This window comes from Scardinius erythrophthalmus (assembly GCF_964197995.2).
Source record: "Scardinius erythrophthalmus genome assembly, chromosome: 10".
NCBI lineage: Eukaryota > Metazoa > Chordata > Actinopteri > Cypriniformes > Leuciscidae > Scardinius > Scardinius erythrophthalmus.
The window spans coordinates 35,593,846-35,608,607 of record NC_138230.1 but is presented as its reverse complement, the minus strand read 5'-3'; the positions used below and the strand labels follow the sequence as shown (position 1 = coordinate 35,608,607).

Here is a 14,762-nt window from a genome sequence, read left to right as displayed (position 1 = left end):
GACTCAAGATATTGATATCGAAAACCTTATCAGTCCTATGCACCTATGCACGATCTCATTATAACGCCAACCATCCCACCTGTCCCGATCATCACGACTCACGCGACAAACATGGGGCGACGTCTTTAATGTCAAGCACAGCGGAGGGCGTGAAAGGGATACAAGGACTTATTGGTTCGAGACGTGTAGCTCTATAGATGAAAAAGCACGCGGAAAATGGGTGCAGTCATTGACACAAAAGACCCCTGGCTGTTCGTCGTCACCCCCATCTTCCTTTAACACGAGCCCCCCCTCCTCCTCCTCCTCCTCCTCCTCCCTCTCCCTCTGACCGAGATGCATTGTGGGGGAAGTCGTTGCCATTCGACCTCTGCGGGGCCTGCGCGGACGCAGACAGAACCCTGAAATTCATTATGCCTTTAAAACCCCTATTTATTTCCGCATAACCTACATACTCTCACCAGAAGGCCGGAGCGCAGGAAAACGGCTCATTTCATGCGGAATACTTTATTTAACAGAGCTGCGATCGGAGTTTTGTTTTGTTGAGAAAGTGTAGATTATAATTTATTTCAAGAAAATGTCCGGAGAGCGAAGCCGCAGGTCGCTGGCTTTCCGAGGAGGTGGATTAGCCGTCACCGGTGCCAGTGCCGTCGGAGGAGGCAGCAACGGTAACAGCTGTGAGGCCCCGGCTTGTCAAGACCGACATTTGAACGGGAACAGGCCGGATCAAGAGGACGACAGGGATTTAGGGGCGAAAGGACCATCGCTGGGGAAAGTCGAGGGCGGGGGGTCCGTCAGCGACAGCACGGAGCCGGAGGAGGACGAAGACCCGGAAGGGGGCAGTTGGACAGCGGGGAAACATAATGACAAAGGCGCTTTAAACAGCGTAATGGTGAAAACCGAGGGCTGTAAGTGGGCGACCGGTAACGGCGTGAACCGGGAGGACGGTAGCGCGGGAGAGGCGGAGGAAACGGCCGCTAGAAAGCCGCTGCTGGAGATGAGACCTCAGACGCTACTGTTGCAGAAACACTCGCTCTTCCAGGACTCCTGGCTGCTAGAGTTTCCCTGGCTCAAATTCAGCCAGGAAACAGGACTGATGTCTTGCTCCTGGTGCCATAACATCGCCACCAAAAACAGCGACGAGCTGATAAAAGGCAGTCGGAATTACAAGCGGGCCTTGCTGCTGAGACATCACCTGTCCTCGGAGCACGGCAGGAATGACCCGACCAGACAGGTACGTCTACACTGCGATATAATGGGGACGGGGAAACTCGGATAGGCGACGGAGCCGAGCTGGGCTGTGCTATTCGCTCTATACTTAACGAATGCTGATGTTTTTCCGTGTCTTTTTGGAGCGGGAATGCTGTTTAGCGAGCTAACAGGTCTGTTAGCAAGTAGACTCAGGTCGGAGGTAGCAGGTTAGCATGTGCGAGCTAACTGGATCAGCGCTGTCAGTTAGTGAGATGAGCTGAAAGACTCACTTCTAGGTGATTTAAATCGGTATTTGTACGGTCATTTGAAGCCTTATAGAAACTGGACCGCCGATTATAGGTGGATAATCCCACTTTTATATGCTCACATTTTCTATTTAGGTGATTTTGTGGAATGTAATGGCAGATAGCCCTTATTAAATAGACCAAAAGAGATTGTGGCTCAAAATGTTGTCCTCGTTTGCTTGACTGTTTCCTGCATTGCACTGTAATTATCAACCCTGGTTGTCATGGTAACTAACCTGATTGCCACAGAGGTCACACAATGGAAAGGGCCTGACCCTGCTACCTTTGGGGAGCCGCACCCCTTCCCAACCCCCTCGCTGTAAAAAGTGACCTCTGGCACATCTCACCCTCCCCTTTTAGTGCACCTAAATTAGAGGCATTGTGTTAGGTGACTCCCCAAGATCCATAGATAGTGTGTGTCACTTGCTACATTGGGCTGGAGTGAATTATGTCATCTGTAACGACACTGCAATGAACAGAATAAGATAAGGATTGAATAAATCATATCAGCATCTTAGAACCACTTTTGTAATTACAATGCACTGTAATAATGAAATATAATTCGTATTTGATCTGGATGCATTGAATATTCCCAATCATGTCGTTTAAGATATTTGATAAAATGCATTTCATTCCCTGTCTTTTATCAAGTCACATAATGACTGTTGCCATCCAGAAAGATGCCATGTTCCTGGTTTTGCAGTAGAATCCCTTGGGATTGCGCTGTATGATAATGTCCAGTCAGTCTAATCAGGGTGACACAAAGTGTTTCACTAACTCAATTTATACCCCTCACTAATTAGGAAGGAACGGAGAGATTACTGCCGCCTCCCTAGCAACAGAGGGGTTAAGACTCTACAGCAGATCAGAACCCTGTTACGCTTTCCTGTTTGTTCACTTTCAAGTGACCCCTGACAGTCAACCTTTTTTACAATACTTTTTTTGTCGTTTCTGCGTAATATATGGAGTTAATGTGGTGCTACATTTATTACACTGAAGTAGACAGTGTATAACACACATATATGCACATATCTGCGATTTATTTTATATTGTTTGTACATATTTTAATAAAAAATTCTGGGACATTCTCAGACCTGCAACCTGTTTGCGTTTTGACCTCAATGTGCACTGGTACGATTTGCGACTCTTAAACTTTGCAAAAAGCTGGTAACACTTTTGTGTTTAATTGTGTTGAGTTCAGTACGCTACTCAAGCAAGAGGCATTGGCGTAGCCTGCCGAAAAGAAAAAGAGGAAGAGTTTGCGTAATAACTGAACTGCTAAAATATTTTACAACGCCGACATAACATCTGAGCTGCATCAGTGGTCCGTGATCATCTGTCAGCGCTCGTCAAAGTCAGAATGATTGAAATGGTCAATCAAATCAAAGAAGACGGGGTTTAATGTTCAACGAAAGCCGAGCGATGAAGTATTAAAAGTCAAAAACTGTGTCGTAAGAAGTAGCTGAACATTTAATATTTGACAACTGTTTCATCATGATATAAATTACCTATATATCCTTATCCAGGGATGTTTTGTCATTTTTAATTAAAAGTGTAAAATGTGATTCATAATGCAATGACTGTTTGAGGTTGTGGGTAGGACAATCATTTAGTCTATTAAAGTCAGCATGAAATGGAAGTTTCTAGTCTATTGTGACGTATATCTGAGCGAAACAGCCCAAACAAGAATGAATGAAGGGCGGGACTTCATTTTGTCCATTGGGAATTGATCGGGTCGTTGGATGGTTGTGGTTTGCTATTGCTGTGATGTCATGTGAGTGACAGGTTGTCCCGCCCTCACGCCAGTAAACACGTCATCAGAGAAGAGATGTCGATGCAAGAGGGAGAGGAAGTTATTTTGATGAAAGATTACGAAGGCACATAAAATAAAATTAATAATTATTACGTGCACGCATAAATCATTCATAATAAATACTGCAATATCCCATAAAAAGCAAGAATTGCCCATATTGATTTCATGGTGGTCACTACATTTTTTTTATATATATATAGACCTATAATTTTCAAATAGTTCAAAGGCATTACATTACCATACATTTTTAGTACTTTTATAGGGTCGGCTGTATGATGTATCATAGTTTGCTATATAAATATATCCACCTAGCACAGAAATGGTTTCCTAAAAAGTTATTTTCAGGGCTACAGACAAAAAAAAAAATTAAGTAGCCAATGGCTCCTCCAATAAGGGGAACAAATAGGCACCAAATAATTTTTTTTAAGTGCCACAAAAGAATAAACATATTTTAATTTTGTCATGAGTTGTCACGTCTGCCCTCCTTTTACAGCTTCAGCATTTTCATCCATCTTGTGGATGTCCTGGGAACTAAGATTCACTTAAAGTAGGAACTGAATTGCTTTTACAACTTGAGAACTACAAACGGTCACAAGGAATTGTTCAGAATCTGAGCCAGTGTCACAGACCATAATAATGTAATAATAAATGTTTCTGATGCTGAAAGCTGATTCTCGCTGCATATGCCCATGCATATGTTGGCGCTAAAACTCTGAGGTTTTTTTCCACATGCAACTTTGCTGCACGTCGTCTCATTTTATTACGTCAGCACAACAAAAGATGTGATGGGCTACTCATCACAGAACATGCAGATAAAAAGGCACGAAATTTTTAGTCATACCATGTCGGCTAAATTCATATTGTCGCCAGTGGCGATTTCAACGAAAATACATGCAAAGTAATATTTTTGGTCGCTACAGTCGCAGTCTGGAGCCCTGTATTTTACTGAGGTTGATACAATAGCCTACCTGTTCTTGTTTGAACTTTTTTAACTTTGATTTTATCAACTTCAAATGTTGACTACTGTATATTTTATATATATATATATATATATATATATATATATATATACAGTATACAGTACCAGTCAAAAGTTTGGAAACATTGCTATTTTTAATAGTTTTATTTAAAATAATGGTTCTCTTTTTTTAATATATTTTAAAATGTAATTTATTTTTGTGATGCAAAGCTGAATTTTCATCAGCAAGTACTCCAGTCTTTGTTGTCTTATGATCCTTCAGAAATCATTCTAATATGATGATTTGATACTCAGTTATTATCAATGATGGAAACAGTTGTGCTGTTTAATATATTTTTTGGAATACTTTTTTCAGGATTCATTGATGAGTAAAACGTTAACAGCATTTATTCATAAAAACAGCATTTATTCATAAAAACAGCATTTATTCAAAATAAAAACATTTCTAACAATATAAATCGTTACCATCACCTTTTATCAATTTAGCCTAACGCATCCTTGTTGAATTAAAGTACTAATTTATTTTAAAAATAGTTATTGTTCCCAAACTTTTGAACGGTAGTGTATATTGTTACAAAATATTTCTATTCTAAATAAATACAGTTCTTTTTAACTTTTTATTCATCAAATAATCCTGAAAAAAAGTATCTCAGGTTATAAATAAAAATATTAAGCAGCACAACTGTTTCCAACATTGATCATAAATCAGCATATTAGAATGATTTCTGAAGGATCATAAGACACCAAAGACTGGAGTACTTGCTGATGAAAATTCAGCTTTGCATCACAAAAATAAATTACATCTTAAAGTATATTAAAAAAGAGAACCATTATTTTAAATTGTAATAATATTTCATAATATTACTGTTTTTTTGTTTTGTTTTTTGTTTTTAAACTGCAGGCTTGATGAGCATAAGAGACTTCTTTCAAAAACATTAAAAATAGTAATGTTTCCAAACTTTTGACTGGTACTGTATGTATACACTTGTGTTTTTTCATTGAAATCTCAGGAAATAAAGAGTATGATAGCGTACATGGAGGTCACGAGATCGTGGATGAATAGTATCTGTCTTAAAGTAGACAAATTGGGCGAAACATTAGGATGTCTGCTGTCCGGGGAAAGAAAGGCTGTTCTGATCCTCCAATAGCCAATTTCATAATTGTGATCTATTATGTTTTTCAGTGCAGTGTCTGTCCGTCATAATGGGCTAAATTTCTTCACTGGTCCATATCAAACTCCCGTAATTCAATTACCCCTAAAGAAGGGTATCTGGGTTGCCTCACTCTCCAGTCTGGACTTCGCCCTCAAAGTATTTGGCCCCTCTTCCCGCTATTAGTGAGCTCCAGTGAAGACGAGGGTCTCCGCCCCTGTACTGTCTGCCGCTGTGATATATGTGTGTATTGGGAGGCTTGTTGTGTTGTTGGTGCTTGTGGTTGTGCTGGTGGGGGAGAATTCCCAGGAATTTTGTATCGATGAGCCCTGCTCTTTGTTTGGAGGCCCAGATCCTAGCATTCCCCTCCCACACCTTGGGTCAAGCACACTGCTGTATTGTTCATGCATCTGGATGAGGGGACCAGGCGCTGGCCTCAGGGGCTGGGATGGCTCAGGAAGACTATGCGCAAGGAAAACAAAACCGCCGTCCCTGTTGTCTGAGGCACAATGTCCTCCTAACGTGCTACTTGTGTAGTGTGTTCTCACTGTGGCCTTGGTAGGTGATAAAGGCACGGCTCGCTGTAGCTGAAGGCTATGTGTTTAAATTTTGGGGAGCTATTGTTGGTTTACGCCAGTGAATGGAACATGTTGGAAGTGTACAATGGGTGTTGGCAACTCGTCGCCTGAAGAGCTTTAGACGGCTGTCTGTTCAACTGTAGCACAGGAGAACGGCAGCGGTATTGGTAGTGGTTGTAAAATGTTCCCGTTTCACATCAAAATGAAAGTCTCGGGTTGGAAACCAGAAAGAGAAACCACAGCGAGTTTCGTATTCGACATGTTTAAACAGAAAAGAACCAGTTTCCTTTTTTGTTTGTTTTTGATGTGTCTCATTCTGAATATGTTTTTTTCTTTGATATATTTACACCGTTTAGTAAGAGTTTAGGGTTGGTAAGAATTTTTTTTATCCTCACCAATGCTGCATTTATTTGATTAAACATATTGTGAAATTTTATTACAATTAAAAACAACATTTTTAAAATGTGATGTATTCCTATTTTCAACAGCCACCGTGATACTTTTTTTTTTAGGATTCTTTAATAAATACAAAGTTCATATGAACAACATTTATGTGAAATAGAAATCTTTTGTAACATTATAAATGTATTATTGCTTTCACTTTTGATCAATTTAATGCATCCTTGCTGAAGAAAAGTATTATTTTCTTTCAAAAAGGAAGAATCTTACTGACCCTAGATTTTTAAACGGTTGTACAATGAAAGGCGAGCATCTCAGGGTTTCTCGTAATATCCAGGCAATTGTGAGCGTAAAAAAAATAGTCTGAGAAACACAATTAGCATCAACTGTATGAGATCACAATTTTGGTATTTATAGATATTGTAAAAGTAATGTGTTTTCCTTTCATTGTACAGTTTGCAAAGTTTAATGGCATGCAAAAGTGGAACGCAAACGACCCAGTAGCAAAACTGTAGACAATAACAACAACAAACATTCAATTAAGAAAAAGACTATATCGAATTTCAAACTGTTACCACAGACTCATTTTGACTGATTTTAATGGGGGGAATCCTCAGAAAGCATCTGCTCTCTTGTAGTGCGTTTACACGTGGCACATCTGGAGAAAGGATGAACTGTGTGTGAGCATATATGAGAGAAAGAAATGGAGGTTAATTCTGGACTAGTATGTCCTGACACCCACTCTAGACTGCCACCTCATCTGTCCTCTCACCATAGCTTGGCTTGGCGCACAGTCAGGCTCTCTCTCTGGATACACAGAGGCGAACAATAGTGAGGACATTGTGACACCACAAACGAACGTTCATTCTCATCTAACACCCCCCCGTTCCTCCACCTCCTCCTCATTCTTCAAACCTGCTCTCCACCAGACCCCTCTAAACTCAACAGTGCTGCCTTTTAGACTATTTTCTTCATTTTAAAGAAATAGTTTACAGAAAAATGAAAATTCTCTCATCATTTACTCATAAAATCATTTACTTACCCTATGTCATTCCAAACCCATATTTGTCAGTGTAACCCAGAAAGAGAAGAATTGAAGAATTGTCTTTTTGCATAGCCTACAGTTCTCAATCAGGCCTGCCATGTACCCTTTATCAAAAAAAAAAAAAAACACAAAAAGCTGTTTTCAAACAGGTTCTCCAAACACGCAAATATCTGCCATTGTTTGGTCAAACGGATATTACCGTCCCAAACTCACACCATTGGTTGAGCCTGTGTTGCTGGTCAGGATTCTCAAACAAACAGAGAAATGTAATGAAATCAACACTGAGACGCAGTATTTGCACAAAAAAAATACATTTTTAATTTCAATATGCTCCTCACACACAACTATAATATGACTTCAGGAGACTTAGAATACAGTGCAGTAATACAGACTACTTTTATGATGTAATTTATTTTTTTTATTTTTATTTTTTGGTCTTTTGGCAGCTTGACAGCTCCTGATCACTAGACATTAGTACAGTTCAGTTCAGTTCAGAAGTTTGGTTCAGTAACAATTCAACCATTACACATTTATGTTACAAAAATGTATATTTCAAATAAATGCAAATGTTTATATTCTATTGATGAGAGAATCCTAAAAAAAAAATGTACCACAGATTCCACAGAGACATTAAGTAGCACAACTGTTTTCAAGGAATAAATAGCATTTATTTGTGATATTTAACAGTATTGCTGTTTTTTCTGTATTGGATTTGGCATTAAAAAAATCAACATTTAATTTAATTATATTGTAAAGACAAAACGTCAAACGAGCAGTGTGAAAATACTTTGCAAAATGATCTTTTGTGTTGAAATGAATCATACAGATGAACATGAGAGGGAGTTGATGACAGAATTTTATTCCTGCTCTAATTTTGTAATTCCAGTTGTGTTTAAGTGTGCTAGGGAATTGTAAGTGCTTTCTTCACAAAGCTTCAGTGTAGCACTAAGCAGTAGTGAACAATGAGCCTGGAGGAAAGAACTGGCTTTGTGTGGAGAAATGGGGTTGCTCTCTCTCTTTCTCTTTCTCTCTCTCGGCCTCTGACTACTGGTTGGGCTTGCTGTAGCTGGATCAGGCTACAGTAATAACCCCATCTACCAGGACAAGCCCAGCAGTGTGGAGGAGGGGGCTTGGAAGGCCTCCGCCCTGAGAAATAGATTTAATCTGAATTACTCCAGCATAAAAAAAACAGCTGTGTGGTAGGAGGGGGAAATGTAGGGTGATATACATTTCAGCATGGATTAGGATATCTGCTTTGCAGTCCAGAAATATATTGTGTAGATTCACTCCCATTGGTAGGTTCCAGCCTCTCTCTCTCTCTCTCTCTCTCTCTCTCTCTCTCTCTCTCTCTCTCTCTCTCTCTCTCTCTCTCTCTCTCTCTCTCTCTCTCTCTCTCTCTCTCTTTCTCTCTCTCTCTCTCTCTCTCTCTCTCTCTCTCAATTGTGAGAGCAGATGATGGAGATTGATGGTGGGATGGGATAATGGCCAAATATTTCTCATCTTAAAGCGCATTAACAAGGGCGCACAGAGCGTGCATCCTGTAAGCGGGGGTTTTACCAGTGCAATAGTTCCCACAGTATTGCAGCTTTCCAGCCTGTTAAACCAGTTCTATTGTCAGAGTTGTCACTGTACACCTGCCCTCCACGTTGTGTTTACACTGTAGACTCATGCTGATTGTCATTTTTGTTTGTTGTCACTCCACTAGGAGATGGAAAGGCCTGGGGACGTGGAGAGCCCAGAGGTGGAGGACTACAGGAACAAGCCCAACGAGAACTCGTACTGCTACCAGCTTCTGCAGGAGCTGGACAAGCAACGCAAGAGCGGCATCCTCTGCGACGTCAACATCATGGTGAGCGGCCAGATGTTCAGGGCACACAAGAACATCCTGGTCGCCGGGAGCCGCTACTTCAAGACCCTCTACTGCCTGACGAAGAGCGAGAGCTGTGACCAAACTACGATCACGCACCTGGATGTGGCGGCCGTGCAGGGCTTCTCCGTCATCCTGGACTTCCTGTACTCCGGCAACCTCTTCCTCACCAGCCAGAATGCCATCGAGGTGATGTCCGTGGCGAGTTACCTCCAGATGACCGAGGTGGTCCAGTCCTGTCGCGCCTTCATCAAAGATGCCCTCAACATAAGCATCAAGCAGGAAGCCCCTGACTCCGTGGTGGTCGATTACAACAAGCGCCGGACGGTGGCGAAAGACTGCCAGGGTGCCGACAAGAAGCCCAGCAACTTCTGGGCCACCAGCATCCTCTCCAAGCTGTCCATCAAGGCCAGTGGACACGTGAAGGATGAACCCAGCGACGTGGAGGTGTCCGGGGGAGAAGGTTGCGCATTGGGAAGCTCCAGTTGGGGAGGAGAGAACTCGTCAGAGTCCACGGAGATGGAGCCGCAGGGTCCGGGGCCGGTGTTCATCTGGAACGGTCCAGATCCCGGCACAGGGGTGGCCATCAAGAGGGAGGATCGTCCTGAGCCGGGCAGCAGAAAACGGAAAAAACAGGCCGCCAAGCGCTTTGTCTACAACATCCCACCTGAGCCGGAAGAGGGTTTCGACGAGGGCATGTTCATCCAACCATCTGCCTCCTACACCAGAGAGGACTTCTCTTACCTCTCAGAGAATGCTGGTACGTTACCCATTATGCCTTTTTCTCCTGTTCTGGTACCTCAATGGCTCTTCAAGCCAAGTCCTATTCAAATCATCAGTCACTACAAATTTATGTGTGATTAATACAAACACACCCAGCAAGTTTACATAAAAAATGTTTTTGTTTCCTTGTTTGTTGGAAATGTCTATTGAGGTCTCTCAGGTCAAGGGAGTTTGGTTATTTGAATAATGTTGCCGCCCTATTGTGTGGACTCATCAGCGCACTTCAGTGCTGTCATTAGGATTGTCATGTATGACAATAGTGTTTTTGACACCTCTCTCACACTCACACAATGGCCAGTATGCATTTCTGTAAAGCCTTTGGTAATGGTATAATCAGTGTTTATCAAAGGCTGAATACACAGCCTTGAGGAAGAGCTCATGCCTTTTTCCAAATAGCATGTTATCATACTACTAGAATTTGATATGTAGAGTACATACTGTGCAAATTTTGTACTATCTGCCTATCACCAATTGGTAAAGTCGTTGCATCACTGCTGTGTAGTACATACTGTGCTATGGTTCCCATAGAAACGGTCAGTGTACTGAAACTCATGCTTAGGACTGGCCAATCAACCCGAAATGTACACATTTTTTAATGCTATTTGAGCATAAGAAACATGTATTGCTAATTTAAAATGTGAGTTTGGCAAGCACTTTGTTTTCAGTGTTTTCCATTCAAGTAGATGGTAGTTGGTCTTGAGTGATATCACTGTCAGGAGGCGCTGCAAATGCGGCCACCAAGTGAACAGATTTTCAGGGACTTTGGCCTGATGCAGTAGATTACTTGTAGTAGAAACAGACCTTGAATCAACCTCTTTTGGTTTTACTGTGCCTCATATTATATTATATTATATTATATTATATTATATTATATTATATTATATTATATTATATTAATTATACTATTATAAGTTAGCTGATGTTCAAAACATAAGCTTAATATGTTGTCACATCCTTTCTTTTGAAGCAGGAATATCTCTTGTAATTCTAAAGCACATTCTTACACATGCCCCAACCTTCAGCTATGGCAGGCATCCAGCCAAGGTCTCGCATTATGTTTGCTTCTCCTCAGGCCCTGTGTAGCTCAGGGCCACAAGACCATCTTCCCTTTTTAATTAGAGTGGCCAGTCCGTTTTCTTCTGCCCTTATTAAGGGAGTCGACCCTCCCTCCACCTCATACCACAAAAACCTGTGTAATCTCCAGTCTGCCGAGCTGTCATGCTTCAAACTCTCTGCCCCCATTAAGCAGAGCAGCGTGTGGTATAGTATCATGTCTTAAGTGACGCGGTTCTGAGGAGTGGCTTTCTCTCCCCGTCATCGACTCCTCTAATGCAGGATAATGAAGTAAAGCGGAGGAAACGTTACCCTCAGGCTTCCTAAACACTCTCAAATGCACTTAGCTCGTATTCCTGAGGGCACTTAAATGTGCAGAGCTGACGGCTCACACCTGAAAGGCATGTGTGTGTCGGTGTGTTTGCCTACACATGCCTACGTATGCTTACGTACTCGTCTGTGTACTTGCTTCCACGTTGACTACCCACTTCCTTTTTCACACATGTGTTTCACACATTTTTCCTGTGAGGGGTTTGTTGCTTATTGCTTAATGTCTGTCAATTTACAAACTCATATATATACATTCAAACTATGAAGCTACCCATAATACTTACAGTACAATAATCATAAATGTAACATATATATATATATATATATATATATATATATATATATATATATATATATATATATATATAAAAATAATTTATACACTACAAAACATGTTACATTTATTATAATTGTATTGTAAATATTATGGGTTGCTTCATCCACTGAGAAATCAAAAACCTTCCGTGCGTGTATATATACACACATCTCTGTATTAAACATCAAATATCTTCTAACTGGCTGTAGCTGTCACGCAGTGTTATTTATATTCATTTATAGTATTAATTAATATTTTGAATTAGCTTTTATTATTATTATTTTTTTTTTTCAAAATCTAAATCAGTTAATTAAAAAACGACTTTTAAAAGTTTTAGTTAACAATAATAACACTGGCATTTTCACTTTCGGTGTGGACAGGCAATTTACTTTTCAAAAAAACTTTTCATGTTGCTCCTGAATGAACCCTGTCTGTTCTCTCTCACACATCACACAACAGGATCCGTCACCATAAATGCTTGAGTCCTTTCCAAACAGGGCGGTTGAGTGTTAATTTGCGGTAGTGACACACACACACATACACAGGCACCACCCCCGATTCCCTCTTCTGAGGTGCAGCGCTGCCAGGGGCTGTCCCGCCCTAATCCTGCTAATGCAGCCCAACTATCTCTGCCATTCCAAATATTGACCCAGGCAGAGTGGACCCACTGCAGAGGTACTTACAATGGGATCTGATGGCTTTGGCCCGCCAGCCTGCTAATCCACAGTGTGTAAGATGATCCACTGTTAGGGCTTCACCCATTTATTTACACATCATATCGCCTTCACACACCCACACAGACACACATTTACAGTTGCTGCCTTACACAAAGTCGTGATCTTTACAAATAGCCACATATAGTGATGTGAAATTAAGGATTTATCGCTGATGTGTTACAGTGTGAGTGAACAGTAAGGCTGGAAAGTACAGCTACATCAAAATACCTCACCAAAATGTTGCAAGCACGAACATCAGTTCTCAGAAGAGCGGTATTGTTTCTACAAATGTGGTTATTTAGTTAATGCTAATGCACTTGCATTATATTTATATACTTTTCTGAAAACAACAATGTGCAGTTACTAGCTCAAAGCGTTTGCATTCATGTCATTGCGTAATTGAGTATATTTTGGGCCTTTTCGAGCCTGTTGGTGTTTCCTTAGGGGGTTGGGATCAGTCTTGGCAAATAAAGGGTGGGGTCGGTTAAAACCTTGAGCCCATTTACCACCGATCTCTCAGTTGTGGCCTAGCAGGTCTCATCCAGCATACTGTAAGATTCCCAGCGAGGAGAGTCTGGGCATTTTCACAATCTTTGAGCAGTCTCATGACTCGGGCCTGGCCATTGAGATTCCAGGTTAATCGTTAACCGTTTTAAGTACCGACAAGCCCATAGTAACAGATTGAACTTTAATTTTGAGCCTGCCGACACCAATGAACAGCACAGCTGCTGTCGGGCCTCCTTTAGTCCGCAAGGTGGTGTTTAGGGCCTCGATTGAATTCCCAGGTGATCTGGCTCTCATCACCCCCATGGCAACCTGCTTGACGACCCTTTTGTTTTGCTCATTTTGGCTCAAACAAAGCTGGATCCCACCCCCCCAAATACCGTGTTGCACAGACAGCTCTAGTCTAATTGTCACGAGGCAGCGCTCCCAAGAGAACTTGAGTGTTGGGATGAGTGTTTTCAGGAGCAAAATGCAGCGATTGCAATTCCAACTATACAGTAGTCTCTCGCTTAGTTTTGAGGACAGGAATGGTGACCAGAAGGAAAGAGCTCTTGCTTATTACACAGCTTGTTTATCAGTAGAAAATTGCATTAGACTAATATAGTTATGGCCTCTGGCATGAGGTTCCCATGGCAACTGGCACACTTTCACAGTGTGTTTTTATTGGTTGTTTCTTTGCAAGGGTGACACATGAAGGTACATGCAGACACATCACTGACATGCACTAATTTTCTCTCTCGGCCACATAAAGCAACTTCTTGCAATTAGAGCTGAAAATGCGAATGAAGAAAATTGTGTCTCTGACAAGACAACCTACGTCTGCTGCTAAATCTCATGCTGAATTGTCTATATCTCCGAAACCGGTGTTAAAAGTGCTGGGAATCTGTTTGTTTGTGTGGTTTCTCCTAGGTGAAGCTCCTGAAAATGCCCTTAATAAGCTGAAGTGTCCCCACTGTAACTACATTGCCAAGCACCGGCGAACACTAAAGAGGCACCTGATCATCCACTCGGGCGTGCGTTCTTTCAGCTGTGACATCTGCGGAAAGCTGTTCACTCGCAGAGAACACGTCAAGAGACATTCCCTGGTAAGACAGAAACATCAAGTCTCGTATGTGGGTGACTCTCACGGAAACATTTCACCCTAACATCTGAAGAACGATTCTTTTGATGAAAAACAAAGCCTATTTTTAAAACCACAACAAATTTGTGCATTGTGACTCAATTTTCATGACAGTTGAGCATATTTTCCGACATAGACAGTAATGACACCAACATTTTAGATACCAGTGAAAATTCACAGTTCTCTATTCAATTTCGATACCACAGCTGAAACTACTAGCCTAACTAATATAAATTTATAACATGATTAAATACAAGTAAACAGTCATCATAATCTGTTGAAGCAAATAATCAAATTAGAAGCTAAAGCAAAAATAATGCAATATAACAAAGATACAAATGAAATAAACAGTGCTTTTCAGGTTTTTCTGGGAGGTCTGACAGTAGTTTCCACATACAGAAATGTAATAAAATACTGAATAAATTAAACATCCTTTTTAATTAATCCTTATTAAAGTTACATAAGTTATTCAGTCAAGAGCAGGTAGTGATTTTTTTTTTTTTTTTGTCCTTTGTTTGATTAACATTAAAAACATAGTCAGCAGGACTGTTAGGCTGCTGTCATTATGCACGGATGATGGATCCAATATACTGACACTATACACATGTGTTTACT

The 14,762-nt window shown here is 41.0% G+C and overlaps 1 protein-coding gene across 1 annotated transcript in view; it reads left to right on the top strand.

The window, feature by feature from the left end:
* Positions 1 to 432: 432 nt before the first annotated feature.
* The window catches only part of zbtb10 (zinc finger and BTB domain containing 10), an 18,617-nt gene continuing 4,287 nt past the window's right edge, over positions 433 to 14,762 (top strand). Inside the window, exons 1-3 of the mRNA XM_081377147.1 lie at positions 433 to 1,231; positions 9,164 to 10,085; positions 13,937 to 14,112. Of these exons, the coding sequence (XP_081233273.1) occupies positions 575 to 1,231; positions 9,164 to 10,085; positions 13,937 to 14,112 (1,755 nt within the window). The 5' untranslated portion in view covers positions 433 to 574. The remainder of the gene's footprint in view (positions 1,232 to 9,163; positions 10,086 to 13,936; positions 14,113 to 14,762) is intronic.